Here is a 14,975-nt window from a genome sequence, read left to right on the forward strand (position 1 = left end):
TAACTTATCCTTTCACATAACCAGAGACAACATTATTTTTTTTTAACATTTAAAAAAAAATTTTGGCCACACTGAGCAGCTTGCAGGATCTCAGTTTCCCGACAGGGATTGAACCTGGGCCATGACAGTGAAAGCGCCAAACCCTAACCACTAGACCACCAGGAACTCCCTCATTTTTGCTGACTAGGGAACAGAAGCGGCCACTGAGTGATTGAAATGCCAGTGTCCCTAAGCACAGGTCCAGCCAATTATTTATCACTGAGGTCTCCCACAGGCAGTGTTTGGAGGCTGAAAGGGGAGGCGAGGCACTAGGGAAGGAATCAGCTTCTGCACCAGCCTGAGGCTGCACGGGTGGCCCTGGGGAATGGAACCACACCCCCTTCAGCAGCCTCTGCGTTGCTGTGGCTACCCCCCACTTTCCCTGAGTCTGAGAAACCCGCTCTATTTAGTAGCGACCGGAGATATATGCTCTCCTCTTGAGGACGGCGGACCCTTTATGATTTCCATCTCTCCCCCACTTCCACCAGCCCCACACAAGTCCCCACACTGGACAGCATCACAGCCAGTTTGGGAAACAGGTGTGCAGATATCAGCCCCCTCCTCCTGCCCCCAATGGGGTGTCTGTCACTTACCAACTCTGGGAAATGAGTCACTGAAATTAGCTCATCATCGCTAACTTAAAAGGCCCTGGGTGACAGAATTTCTCCAAAGTGGACCTGAGAGGAAGAATCCAACATTTCAGGCCAGGACCTGAGCTGGCCAGGAAGGGAGAAGCCCATTGTAGGAATAGCTCTCAGCTGCGAGCCTGGGTCAGGTGCTGCTGGAACCAGGACTTTCCATGCCTGGGCTCCCTGAATTCTCTCAACCACCCTGGCAAGGGGATACTATTATCATTCCGTTTTTACAAATAGGGACACCCAAGCTCAGAGAGGGTAAGTCCCCTGCTCTGAGGTCACACAGCTGGCATTTGAACTGAGCGGGATTTGAAGCCCAAGCTCTGAGCTCTTCACCACCATGTCCTTGGAGATCACTGAGCCAGAGGCTGCCCCACCTTCTTGCTGGGCCTACCCAGGTGGTCTGCCCCCAGCGCTTTCAGCACAAAAGGTGGTGATGTTGGAAACCATCACTGACCCTCCACCCGCCTCTGCTCAGAGTGTGATGCTTGAAAACAAATGCCTGGTGCTTAGTAGGTTGCTCCACTGGCTCCCACCTGCACCCTGAATTATTGTGGGTAGAGGAAGGACCACACTGAGAACCTCTCAGCTCATGGACCCTGTGTGGAATAAGGTTGTTGTAAGGATTTAGTTAGATGATGTGTTCAGTTATTCATTCAACAAACAAACAAACATGTACTGAGCTCCTGTTAGGTACTGCTCTAGCTTACCTGCTCAGATGATGTCACCAGGAGGGGAAAGCCATTTCCATTATGTGCCCACTGTACTCCAGGCACTGTGTGGGGCACTCAAAGTTTATTTGATTCTTGGAATCAGCCTGCATGCTATATTTCACAGAGAAAGTAGGCTTAGAGTGTTAGATTCCCACTGAAATGCGGAAATGCTGGCCCATATACCACCTAAATAGCATTGTGTATCGACGCAGCTATGCACACCTCCCTTGGGTGATGCCCCCATTTAATGTTTCCCATACTTTGTTTCCCCTCTTCTTCCCTGCCACTCCCACAGCAAACCTCAGTCCTCGACTCAAGTGCCCTAAAGACCCGGGTGCAGCTCAGCAAGAGAAGCCGCCGCCGGGCTCCCATCTCCCACTCCCTCCGGCGCAGCCGAGTCAGCGAGTCGGAGAGCAGGTCTCCTTTGGAGGAGGAGGCCAACAGCACGTGGATGTTCAAGGACTCCACAGGTATGCCCCCTCTCCTCCACAGGTAGCACATTGGATAGCAGGAAGGATTTAGGTTAAACCCTGGAAGAGCTTTCTGACTTTGAAGGCTGTGGGATATTAGAACACAATAACATAGGAAACTGTGGTTTCTTATTATACCAAGCTTATTAGAAACTAGGTAAAACATTTTTTTGAGGATGATATATTAATTAGGGCTCCACAGGTTGCAAGGAACTGAGACAACTTAATAGGATTTCACTATTTATGCTGTTATTCTTATTAAATTCACCCTTATCCTCTCTTCAGGTTTGTTTGCTGGTCTTTTTCTAGATTCTCAAGTTGAAAGATCAGTTCATTTATTGTCAGTCTTTCTGGGTTTCTAATAAATTATTTAAGGCTATGCATTCTCCTCTAAGGACTCCTTTGGCCACGTTCCATGTCAAACCTTGAGCTGAATCCTAAAGAACAGATAGGAATTAGCCAGGGAAGGGTATTCCAGATGGAAATATCAACAGGATCAAAGGGGCAGAGGTGTGGAAAGAACATTCCGTGAGTGTGGCGGGGGCAGGGGCGGGTCATCTCTCTAAGCGGTTCAGTGTTTCCCAAGCCAGAAATAGCAGGAATCAAGCTAGAAAGGCAGGGCCAGTTCGTGGAGAGTTGTGATTCCTTGCTAAGGAGTTAGACTTGATCTGTAGATGGAGAGCCATGGAAGAGTTTTAAGGAGAAGCAAAATCTCAGAATGGAGGCTGCGAGTGACTTCAGTACCCTTTTCTTTGCAACAGAGGAGAAATCCCCCAGGAAGGAAGAGTCAGATGAGGAGGAGAAGACACCCAGAGCTGAGAGGACACCCATCAGCCGACCCCAGAGGATGCCCGTGTTTCCAGGCATGGACCCAGCAGCGCTGAAGGTACCAGACTTCATGCCCAGAGCTGTGCTTACCTGTGGTAGCAAAACAGACAGGCCCGTGTTTCTCACCCTCCTCCCTCCTTCCTTCCCTCTCTCCTTCCTTGCATCCCTCCCTTCCTGTCTTCCTCCCTCTCTGTCTAATTTTTGAAATAGTTGAAGATTCATGAGAAATTGCAAAACTAGTATGAGAGACTTCCCGTGTACCCCTCCTCACCCAGCTTCCCCCAGTGCTAAAGCATCCCATGGCCATGGTACATTATCAAGACCAGGACATAGGCCTTGGCCCCGTGCTATGAACAATACTACTGATTTATTTGGATTTCTCCAGTAATCCTGTGTTTCTGAATCTCCACTTTCTTTCTCTAGCTCCCACACCTGCTCTTCAGTTTATTCTTCCAGCTAAGCCTCCACGTGCTCATCTGTAAAGGGAGTTAGAAGTCCACCTTAGGCATCAGGCCCAGTGCTGGATGTCTGGGAAACAGGAGTGAACTAGCCCAGGCTTCTGTTCTTGAGGAATCTGGTGTGCTAGGGGTGGGAGGCCCATAAAATGATTATTTTGATTCCAAACAATGTGAGAAGTCAGCATTGGAACCACATTAATCTGTCTTAAGTAGCACCGCAATCCCAGTTGGACTGTAGAATCCTGGGGGCAGGGCTGGGCTGTCTCCCCACCCTCAGCTCCACCGAGCATCTCACAGGTCCTGGGAGGCAGTGGTACTTAATGCAAGCGAGAGAGGGGCCTCTTTTATCCCCAGGCACCATGTGCTTGCAAACTCGCTTTATGTCCCCAGCAACCCTAGAAAAGGTAGCTCTTCACTCCCATTTTACTGGAGAAGAAATCAAGACAAAGAAGCCTAGGTTGTTTGTGGAATTTCTCAGCCCCACACTCCGTGTGGCCAGGGAGCCTCCTGTTAGGGGCTGTGAAGTTGCCCCTCCTTCAGTAGATGGCAGCTTTGCCTTTCATGTCATTTCTGGCAAGAATAAAAAGCTGATAAACAGCGGATGCATGCTTGCCCCTGTAATTCATTTTACAGGCCTTCAAAACATGAATGTCTTGCAGCAACTGTCCTGGGCCAGAGGTTCTCTGACTTCTTTTTTGGAGCATCGGAACAAAGCCTGCCTTACAGGGCAACCTAACACAGGGGGCAGAGAAAGGCCCTGCTTGCAGGAGAGAGTAGAGGCCCTAGGGAGGCTGCCAGGCTTTTTCTCGAAAGAGCCCTGGAGTTGGAATGGGGCAGACCTAGGACGAATCCTAGTTGTTGAAAACCGTGTGACTTTGGGCCAGCTGCTCAACCTTTGACCTTTAGGCTACTCCTCTATAAAATAGGGAAAGCCAGTCTCCACCCTGGAAACGTGTGTCATATAACTTACACCTGGTGGAGTCCAGACGCTGGATGCCCAGTGCACAGAAGCTGCCAGGCCGACGATGGTGAGGACCACTATTGCTGGGGGCCCTGCCAGCATTGACTTGGAGACAGATGCCACCTGCCACCATCATACCCCCCCAGCCCCCAAAGGAATTCTGGGCACACCATTCCAAGTCATCCCATTCCCTGCGTGCCCTCCAAAAATGGTGGGAATCCACCCTGCCTTTTCCTTGTGCAAATCTGATAGTCAGAAACCTCACTTATTCATATTCACAGGAGCAAAGAGCTTAAAAGAGCTGGACCTCAGCTATAAGATGCATCTCTTGTCTCCATCTCGGGGTTCTCAGGAAACCAAAGGAGATGGAGCGTCCTGTGATGAGGACACCACACATAGTGGCTTTTCAGCCAAAGATAATGTGATTGTGTGGATTTTTCATGGTTGTTTGATCCCAGTGGTCAAGGGTGGCATCTTGGACTATAAGCCTGACCTCTGATTTTTCTTGGCCTCCACGGTCAGGCAGCATCTCCCCCACCCCTGAGTCTGCTGCCTGGGTCCGTTCAGATGCTGGGAGCCCTGCTGTCGCCATGCAGTGACAGTGCCGTAGGATGGGACCCTTCCCCAGACCAACGGCGGGTTACAGACTCCACCCCTGTCTTCTCTTCCCAGGCTCAGCTTCACAAGAGGCCAGAGATGGACAGTCCCAGTGATACCCCCAGCTGGGCCCCCCAGCCCAAGAGCCCCAAGTCCCCCTTCCAGCCTGGGGTGCTAGGCAGTCGCGTGCTGCCCTCCAGCGTGGAGAAGGACGAGAGGTGAGAGTGTTGCTAACACATAAAAGTTAGGGATTATTCATGAGACTGTTATTGTAATATAAGAGCTATGATAGAGCAGAGGTTGACCAACTGTAGCCCACAGGTCAAATTCAGCCCACTGTCTGTGTTTGTAAATAAAGTTTTATTGGCACACAGCCATCATTTAAGGATTGTCTGTGGCTGCTTTCCTGATGCAACTGCAGACCTGACACATTGACACAGACACCCTATAATGTGCAAAGTCAGAAATACTTACTATCTGACCCCGGTGATAGAGGAAGGCAGGAGAAGAGTTCAGAACCCAGACTTGAGGAGGAAGGGTGTGGAAAAGGCTTCCAAGAGGAAGGGATGCCCGAGCTGGGTCATGACAGACAAAAGAGGTGGCCGAAGTCACAGCACATGCAGAGGTCCAGAGGCCTGGTAGAACTGGGTGCTGTAGGCTGTGCATGTTATTGGAGCACAGAGTGGGCCGTGGGAAGCAGGAAAGCAAGAGGATGAGAGAGAGAGACAGGCTGAGGCAGAGATGGTACCTCTCTTGCTCTGTGGATGCCAGAATTGCTCTAGAGTCAGCTGAGGGCACCATTGTTTCTCCAGGGCTGGAGGGACCCCCAGACCAGGAGGCCTGGTTTTGAGCCTCCACCGTCAGGCAAGCCTTGCTTGGGGTACTCAGACCCCTGTCTGTCCAGGGGACCTCTCCTTCCTTGCAGACCCCCACCCCACCCCCAGCCAGGTCAGCAATGTCCCTGAGCCCTCCAGGACTGCAGAGTCAGGAGCTTTCTCTGAGATAAACAGAAGTAAGGTCTTGTGTGTACATGAGTTTGATTATAAAAGTAGTACCTGCTCACCTTAGAAATTGTAGAAAATATAAAATGAATATAAAACAGGAAAGAAAATCACCCATGATGTGAAACCCCGCCCCCCGCCCCCCGCCACCCCGCCAGAAGACTACCATAGTGACGTTTGGGCCTTTCTCCTTCCATTCTTGTTAAATGTAGTCGAGATTACAACATAAAATATATATAGCTTCTTTGCCAGTTACATATTTCATGTGACGATTCTCCCATAGCCATTAAAGTTTTCATAAGTATGATATCTTTTTCTTTAAAAAATTTTCAGATGTTTTTGTTTGACTTCATTGTTTTTGTTAAAATGATGTGTTCTCATTACAAGCCATTGTGAGAAACAGAGAAAAATACATAAAGCAGAAAGTAAAAAATAAGACACTCGAAAATGTTATCACTCGGTTGGTGATGACTCAAGTGCATTCACTTTGAGAAAATTCATTGAACTGTGTGCTTGTGATCTGAGTGATTTCTGGATGTGTGTTCTTCAATTTTTAAAAAAAGTTAAAACAAATCGTACCTCCCCCAAATAATTATTGTTATTCGGTAAACATAAGATCGATCAATCTATCTATCTATCTATCTATCTATCTATCTATCTGTGTCTTACAGGCATTGTTTTAGTCAGGGTTCTCCAAAGAAACATAACAATAGTATGTATACACAGGGAGAGAGAGAGAGAGAGAGAGAAGGATTTATTTTAAGGAATTGGTTTTCACGATTGTGGACGCTGACAAGTCCAAATTCTGCAGGGTAGACAGGCAGGTTGCAGACCTGGCGAGGAGCTGGTGTTGCAGTTCAAGTCCCAAAGGCAGTATCTTGGCAGAATTCCCTCTTCTTCTGGGGAGGTTGGTCTTTTTCAGTTAAGGCCTTCGACTGATTGGATGAGGCCCACCCATGTTATGGAGGGTAATCTGCTTTATTCAGAGACAACTGGTTTAAATATTAATCTCATCTAAAAAATAAAATTAAATACCTTCACAGAAATAGCTAGTATAATGTTTGACCAAACAGCTGGGCACTGTGGCCTAGCCAAGTTGACACACAGAATTAACCCTTACAGGCATGTACCTGGGTAGAGAGATGGAAGGATGGATGGATATTTGGGTGGCAAATGGATGGATGGAAATAATTTTATGTAAGCATGACTTTCTGCTGCAGATTATTTCACAGAATGGATGTACCATGATTTATCTAACATTCTTCATTTTGGAGCACTTTGGTTAATTCCTGTTTCAATCATGTCGACATGGGCATCTTTGCTACCTGCGAGTGTGGCTCAGCCCCCACCCACACGGCGGCAGGAGAATTGGGTCCCTCAGGGGGTCCTCGGTCAGGCTCACACTTGACTCCTACTGCCTTTGCGGTTTCAGATCGGAAGAGCCCTCTCCCCAGTGGCTAAAGGAGCTGAAATCCAAGAAGAGGCAAAGCTTGTATGAAAATCAAGCTTGAGCAGGTATGAGGGGCTCTGGAGGGGAGACCCGGACAGAGCCTGCAATCTGAGGAGCAGGGAACTTGGGCCAGGAGGCAAAGGCTCAGAGACTTGGGATGCTGTACCCTGGAAAAGAGAAGGGAAAACGTGGTTGAGGGTGTTTTGGGTTCCCGTAAAGAGGGTGGCAATGATCTGCTTCTTCTTAGGGAAAAAAAAACCCACAGTTGGACGGCCTGGGGTGGGTGGAAAGGGCATGGACTCTGGTCTCATGCCCTTGGCCAGCCCTTCTCACTGCATCTCAGGCCTCCTTTATAAATTGAACGGGCAGGACAGCTTAATCTGAAATGTCCCCAATTTCTACATTCCTATACAACCTGTATAATTAAAAATTAATTTGAAAAAAAAAGAAATTAAAAAATCGAACGATTAGATATGCCCTGGTGTGGGCCCCAAATGATTTAACTTCTTGAACTTTAGTTTGCCCATCTGTAAAATGGGGTAGCAGCGCCCGTGTTGCCGAGCGGTCCAGAGGGCTCCCTGAGAATGGACCGGAAGTCCCTGGGGGAGGAACACATGGCTCTTGCTCCATCAGAGTCAGCTGTGCTCTGAGCAGCACAGGAGACCCACCACCCCTTCTCCACAAACCTGAAATCCAGAAAGCTCGCAAAATGAAGCATCTCCATCCCTTATTTAGTGACAAAACCTGACCTGCATGGATAAAATACTAGACTCTGTTTTCCCCATTTTATATGAATATCCATACATAATACTGCAAGCATATTATGTGCTTAATTATGGGGGTGTTGCATAATGTACATATGTATTATATGTTACATAATATTTACATATAAGCATATATATGTCTGTATGTATGTATCTAATAAACTCAAAATTTCTAAATTCCCCGATAAATCTATGCTCTAGGATTTCAGGTAAGGGATCGGAGCCTGTGTTTATTCAGTGCTCAGTGCTGTACCCACGATATCTCAGTTAAGCTTCCGGCCATCCATTTGAGGACACCAATGCTGGCACCCTGACATGACCCTAAATTTCACGTTATTCCATCGTATCCAGCCTCCCGCCACCTTCCCCGTCCCACCCCTCAAAAAAAAACCGTCGTCTTTCCTGGCCTGTAGCTTGTGGGGTGGCCGTCTTGGGGAGCACCAGAAAAGTGTTTAGGGCTCGACGATGGGGAGAAATGGCGTCTCTTGTTCCCCCTGCTGACACCAGGACTGTCCCTTCCTCTCCAGGGGGCACTGCCACATCTAATGAACAAGCCTTAACTGTCAGTACCCGAAGACGAGGTCCCGCTGCTGCCGTTGCTTTCTGCACACCCCTGGGCCCTTCCGGTCGGTCGGTCTGTCGGTCAGGTGGAGAAGGCTGCCCAATGCCCCCCCTCACCACAGGCTCTCCCGGACGGATGGGGCAGGAAGTCTCACCCTCCACGAGCACGTGCTCCGTCTCCCCAGACAGCACTTCAGGCTGGGAAAGAAGCCAGGCGGCCCAGAAATGTCCATGCTGGTTGTTTGGTTTTGTTTTGTTTAATGTAAAAATGTGCATTTCTACCCATTTTAAACCCCTGCAGCAGCTCCAGGAACATGGATGTAAGGCTGGACCATCTCCCCTGGGTTCTAAGTCGTGAAAGCGCCTCTTTCCCCCGACCCCCACCCAAGGCTGGTCTTTTTTCTAAAGGACATTTCCAAGGAAGATGAAACCATACGTTTTCTGCTGTAACTGTGGTCCCAGCAGCACCACCGGGTTGGGGGCTTTGATCGCTCCTTTGGCTAATTCCTTCTCCCTCTCGGAGAATCAGCAGTTCTGATCTTTAAACAACCCACCCTCATTCTTTCAAGTGTATTTATCCTCCCAGTGGGGCTGTGTGCAGAGCTTGCTTGTTCCATTGTACATCACGTTTTGTTTGCTTTAGAAGGCGATAAAGCAATAATCCAGCCAACTTTCTTTGAAATTTGATATGTATATATGTTTTTATGTTAAAGAACAGGAGGAGAGGCGTGTGAATAGTTTGCTTGAAGTATCCAATCATCTCAGGTTATCTTATCCCTACCCCAAGCTTTTTAAAAATTCTAATTGTCACCCTGGTGTACATTTTCCTGGTTCCTATTCATTCGAGCTCTGATTTCTGTAGGGTGACCTTTGTCCCTTGGCCTCAAGGTTCAAAAAACTGCAGCCCAAATGGCAGTGCCTTTCCCTCCCAAACATCAGACCCACCCGAGAGGCTTTTTCTCCAAAGTCCCTTTCTGAACACCTGAGCTACTGGCATAAAAGATCCATTCCCAGTTGGTCTCAGGACAAACGATTAATGAGGGGTCCTTTTTGTTTCTTCTCACCTCTTCTTTCTACCCAACCTCCCCCCAGTTCTACCTGACCAGGTGCTTTTTCTAGGTCCAAATGCAGGAAGGGAGGGTCTTGCTGAAAGCCCTTCTCTAGAGGGGAGTCTCCCCGACCCCCAGCCCAGGAACTCTGGACAGACTTGTTAGATGCTAGGTAACCAAGTATAGACTTGCCTTGCCTCTTTTTTTCTTGGCAACTCTAAGCTCATTCCCAGGAATCTCCAAGACCTCTGGGGTCTCCAGTCATGGCTACTCTGTTTTTGTTTTTGGAAATCCTCCACACCAGCCTCCTCCACCTCTTGAGCCCAAGGCCCCAGCAGTCATCCCAAGGATAGCCGGCCCACCGCCATGTCTGGAGTTGCCATAAACTTTGTGCCAACCTTGCCCAGGAGACGCCCATGTGTGAGAGAGATGCTTGGGCAGTTCACAGGGCAGCCTGTGATTGCTGAGGAGCACTGGGGCTGAGCTTCTTAATGGATCTTTGCTCAGCAATGGACTTCCCAAGAGGTGAAAGTCTCTCCGAATAAATCCGTTCTTTGCAAATGGTGTCAAAACCTGCTTCCCTTCTCCCTGGCCACCCCTCCTTCAGTCTCTGTCTCCTCAGCTCTTCTTCCTCCCTTATCTCCCTTTACCACCTCTTCCCTCTCTTGGGGATGGCAGGATGGAGACCAATCCTGTCTCTGCAGGTTAAGACAAACACCCGGGCCCGAGAGGGGTTGTGGTTCAGCACCATGGACAGTGACCGAGGTAGGGGTGAGAGGCCCTCCCTCCCTGAATCCTGTTGGCTGAGCTTTGGCTACTGGATGGGCAGTTGTTGGAACCCGTCACCCGGGCAACCTTGTGCATCTGGAAACCTCACGCATGTGTGTCTGGAGATTTGGTCCTGCTTGATCATAGTTTGTATTCTCTTCATTCCCTGAGTTTGTGGTCAGTCGTTCTCCCTGGCCATTTGGGGATTTAATCCTTTCAGGAACTGCTTCAGTTGATTTTTCTTTCTTACTCTTCAAAGATCCAGTTCATGTTTTATTTCAATTTTGCTGTGGTGTCCAGGTCAATAGGTCCTCTTTAAAAGACACTCCTGGTGTGCTTTGACCCTGATGTCTTTTCTCAGCTGCTGTCTTTCTTTGCCTTTCTCAAGGTGGGAAGGCCCCTTGGTACCATCTTAGGCAGTAGGAAGTGACTTGCTCTGTTCGGTCAGTATAGTGATACTCACCATGCAAAACTCTCAGTTTTGAATTAGTCATGTTGCATCCCATGTATGCCCAACAGGAAAGAAAAACACTTGAAAACAAGATTGACCTGAAGGTCTTCTACCTAAGCTCCCACACCTGGATTGGAAATAAAAATCCATTTAATTGCTTGGTGATGAGGACATACAAAGTCTACCCCTTGAAACTGATCACAGCAGCCTCATCCCTTCACCGCTGAGCAGACAATCACGGTGGGTCAGGAGTGGCCTACGCAGTGCAGGCTCCCGTAAGCCCTGGCTCCTGCTGTGATCAGTACAATGAAGTTCGCAGCAACTGATGCTTAGAGCCTTTGCAGATAGCCAGGCGAACAGGTTATTTATTTCTCCTCTTTCTAAACCAGGTGAGCTCTTGGGGGCTAAGCAAGGGGTTGTATGCTAGTTTCTGGAGTTTGCCTGGAGCCACCTTTGGAAATGTCTCCTTCTAAGCTAACTTAATATGCCTTAATCATCTGTATGCAGTCAGGTCACCCGCCCTCATCCAGCCCTCCTCCCCTGGGCCTTTGGCTTTCTTTAAATGAGAGTTTTATACAGAATGCCTCAAAAATAAGATGGATAGATAGGTGATTTTTTTAAGTATACCCTCTCTCTCTCTCTCACACGCTCTCTCTCCCCCTCCATCCCCCCACACCCCCTTTGCACGTCAGCATTTTGAGAGCCGGTCTTCTGATAAGTCCGTATCGTTTTCCCTCCAGTAGATCCCCTTCTTCATGGTCCCTTGCCTAATGTAACAGAAGCCTTTGGCCTGTAAAATTCCATGGTGAGGCCTCAAAAATCAGTGTTGTGGAGAATCTCTCAGTACCACCAGAGAAACTCCAGTGGAAGAGAAGCCTCACTAAACTCCAGTGGAGTTTAGAATGTTGGGGGCTTTGAGTGATGCTGCCCTGACGGCCTCATGTTGTCTGGGATTCGGGGAAAGGACAATCAGATGGGGAGGTTTTGCAGGGGACAAGCAAAGTCGTGTGCTTTCAGACAAATGTGTTTTCCCTTGTGCTTCCCAGGAAGAAGTGAGGCCAACTCTAGGTATCGGAATAGAGGTGAGCCTGAGGTCTTCAACCTTAGAGGCTGTGCAGGGGATTTGGAAAAACCTTAGGCATGATTTCCCTGAAGGAGACCTCAGCTGCTCCCACCTGGTGCTGACAGCTGCCTTGTCCATTTATATTTTTCATCACGATACCCCCAGACTGCCCCAGGAGCTAGGCGTCATTACAAAGCTAAAAACCCACAGATGTGTCACTGGATCACCTCCAAAACAAAATGCTTGCTTAAAGGTGACACGGGCCTGCGTGGAAGACAGCGTCCCACCCAAGGAGAGGACTCTCAAGCCAGCCGCTCCCTCTCTCCTCCTCCGTCCCTGTGGTCCCTCCCACACAGCCCTGTCCCTTAATACCGGAAGCTAGATGATGGTTGTCTTTGTGTAAACTAGCATTTCAGGGTGAGGTCTGCAGGGAGGTGGGAGAAAAACTCTATCCGACGGGAATTGCGCCCTCTCCAATTTATGCTGTGGCAAGTCACTACAGTAATGGAGAATCCTTCTATAGCCTCTGACTGTGCCTTTCCTCCTCCAACATGTGATAAAACAGGAAAGCAAAAAAAAAGCCCCATGGCTTCGTGATTCCATGGGGTAGGAGGGAGCCACTTAAGGGAGAGCGGACCTGCCCCACATCTGGAAGGGGGTCCACCTTGGGCCCCACCCCCTTAGGGAGGGATGGACCTGAGCCCTGTGCTGAGAAGCTGCCAGGAGTTACCCTGTTGGAATTCTGGGCAAGTCGAGGGTCTGGAAACATAGAACCGTGTAGAAAACCAGTAGGCATGAATGTGCTGAGTCTTGGTCTGTATCTCCTTTGGCCCCCATCACCCCTCTAGAGATATCTTTCTTTTGTCTAGGTTGATTCCTGCAGGGAGGGGGCCAGAAAGCCAGGTTCCTGGAAAGTCAGCCTGAGATTTCCAGCAAGGTAACCTCTCAGCCGCTCACGGCTGACCTCCCAGAATCTCCTTAAACAGTCACCCTCACACCTGGCACCACACCATCTCCTCCCATGAATCAGCCTGGCACCGTTTTAACAATCTCCGGTGGCGTCACGCCTGCTAAAAAAAAAAAAAAACGTGATGCCGTTGTCTAAAGAATGATCTCATTCCACATAGCCTTATAGATCCTGTAAATACGGGGCTCATAAAAGTCATCTGTTGTGTTACTGAAGATATTTTGTACTGTGTCGTTTCCTAAATCATACCAACGTCCTACAAGTCCTGCACTTCCCAGATGATTATGATCCTCAAAATGCTTTGTAAGATGGAGGGGGGGAGTGGAAATATATATACGTACGCTATGTATTTTCCTAACCTTTCTTCCGGGTCCCTTCCTCCAATACTTGAGTCACGATCGAAAAGGAACTCGAGTCCTGTGTGCAAGAAAGTTGAAGCGTCCTGCCAGGTGGTGTCCTTGCAGTTGCCTTATGAATTCACAGGCTCCAGGAGTTCTGAACAGAAGGTGGTCGACCGGCACTTTATCCAGTCCCAGAAATGATCTCTAATCGTGTGACTGAGAATTCATCTAGAAAAACCTATATTTTTAACACCAAAACAAACGGGGCTTCCCGGACCTCACAGAGTATTGGATGTCTACCAGTGCTTTTCTATTTTGTAACTGTAAAGAGGTTTCATACGCACAGCAGAGCAGTTGGGAATCTGGTCGACTGCCCTAAAACAAAATGACCTTTGCATGTACAAAGACGTTGCATTCAGACTCTGAAAACAGCAAATAAAGCTTTGACGCGAACGGCACTGGAGACGTCAGCGTGTCGGTGTGTGAATGAATGGACTCCCCCATGCATGCATGGCTGTCCCCAGCTGAGTCAGCCTCTCCGCTGTGCCGAGCTGGGGGCCAGACAGCGGGAGGGCGCAGCAGGGGTCCTGGGAAAGGGGGCCAATGGAGACAAAGCAGGATCTCCATTCGACGTGGGGCTGGGTCCTCATTCGGCCTCCTGGCTGTGGGGTATCTCTGAACCCCCAGGTTCTCCAGAATGGGGGGTGGTGACAGCAATAATAGTGGGCAAAAGTTAAAGGCAGTGGCTCTCAGCTGGGTGGATTGTGTCCCCCGCACGACATCTGGCAATGACAGGAGATGTTGTTTTAGTTATCACAGGGAGGGAAGGGAGGTGCTACTGGCATCTAGTGGGTGGAGGCCAGGGATGCTGCCCAGCATTGTACACTGTGCAGGACAGCCCTCACACCCCATCGCACAGAATGATCCGGCCCCAAATGGCAATAGGGCCAAGATTGAGCACTCTAGGTTAAAGAAATGTGGCCCAGGAAACCTGGGCATATAGTAGGCCTTCAGGATCCAAAAGGAACTGAAGGAGGCTGGGGGGTCAGGCCTGATAGGCTGTCGCACCTCTGTCTTCCCCCTTATATCCCCAGCAGGTGGCGGCTGCATCCAGTTTAAGGGGTTGAGATCAACTCTGCTTTCCATGAGCACCAGAAGGAAGCAGTCTCTTGGTTTGAACTGTCAACAGTAGGCAGGATCCTCAGTGATTAAAAGCTAGAAGGTAACGCTGTGCTGAGTGTTTTGCTTTCGTGATCTCTCAATGGCTCGAGGAGAGAGAAGCTTCTCCATCTACAGATGAAGCTGTGATTCTGACCTTCATTCACTCACCCAAGGTCACACAAATCCACCTGTTTCCAGAGCCCAGCTGTCACCCACATCTCCAGGGATGCAAGGAGGTTGGGTTTTATGCTGACTTGAGAATGTTAGCTAAAAACAAACAACAACAAAAGAAAACCCTCTTGGTTAACAATTCACCCCTTTGCCCTGATTATTTTATTCATTCAGCAATCATTAAATACAGGTTCCCCTCCACTATCCGAAAGTAGAGCGTTCCTCTGAAACCTTTCCTAAGCTGCAACGGCATAAATTGAAGAAGCAGTTACCTGAGGACACATCTTGCTCACAGACGCACAGAAGAAATGGAGATAAAGCACAGATGCTCTCAGACACAGTTCAAAGCTCTGGCCGCTTGATGCTGAGATACTGAGTGTGGTTCCCACGGAAGGCACTTGGTGGCACCACTCGCTGCTTGGGGCTCACCTCACCACTGTCGTGGCTCGAAGGGATATGGGAACATATGTATATGTATAACTGATACACTTTGTTATAAAGCAGAAACTAACACACCACTGTAAAGC

At 48.9% G+C, this 14,975-nt stretch overlaps 1 protein-coding gene across 4 annotated transcripts in view; it reads left to right on the top strand.

Moving 5' to 3' along the window:
* Positions 1 to 13,574, top strand: part of KIAA1671 — a 188,594-nt gene extending 175,020 nt beyond the window's left edge. For all 4 annotated transcript variants that reach the window (XM_081252305.1, XM_081252306.1, XM_081252308.1 and 1 more), the window contains 5 exons: positions 1,683 to 1,857; positions 2,619 to 2,743; positions 4,777 to 4,919; positions 7,135 to 7,217; positions 8,444 to 13,574. In XM_081252305.1, the coding sequence (XP_081108431.1) occupies positions 1,683 to 1,857; positions 2,619 to 2,743; positions 4,777 to 4,919; positions 7,135 to 7,213 (522 nt within the window). In that variant the 3' untranslated portion in view covers positions 7,214 to 7,217; positions 8,444 to 13,574. The remainder of the gene's footprint in view (positions 1 to 1,682; positions 1,858 to 2,618; positions 2,744 to 4,776; positions 4,920 to 7,134; positions 7,218 to 8,443) is intronic.
* The last annotated feature ends 1,401 nt before the right edge of the window (positions 13,575 to 14,975 follow it).

Source organism: Mesoplodon bidens (assembly GCF_964165515.1).
Source record: "Mesoplodon bidens genome assembly, chromosome: 13".
Lineage (NCBI taxonomy): Eukaryota > Metazoa > Chordata > Mammalia > Artiodactyla > Ziphiidae > Mesoplodon > Mesoplodon bidens.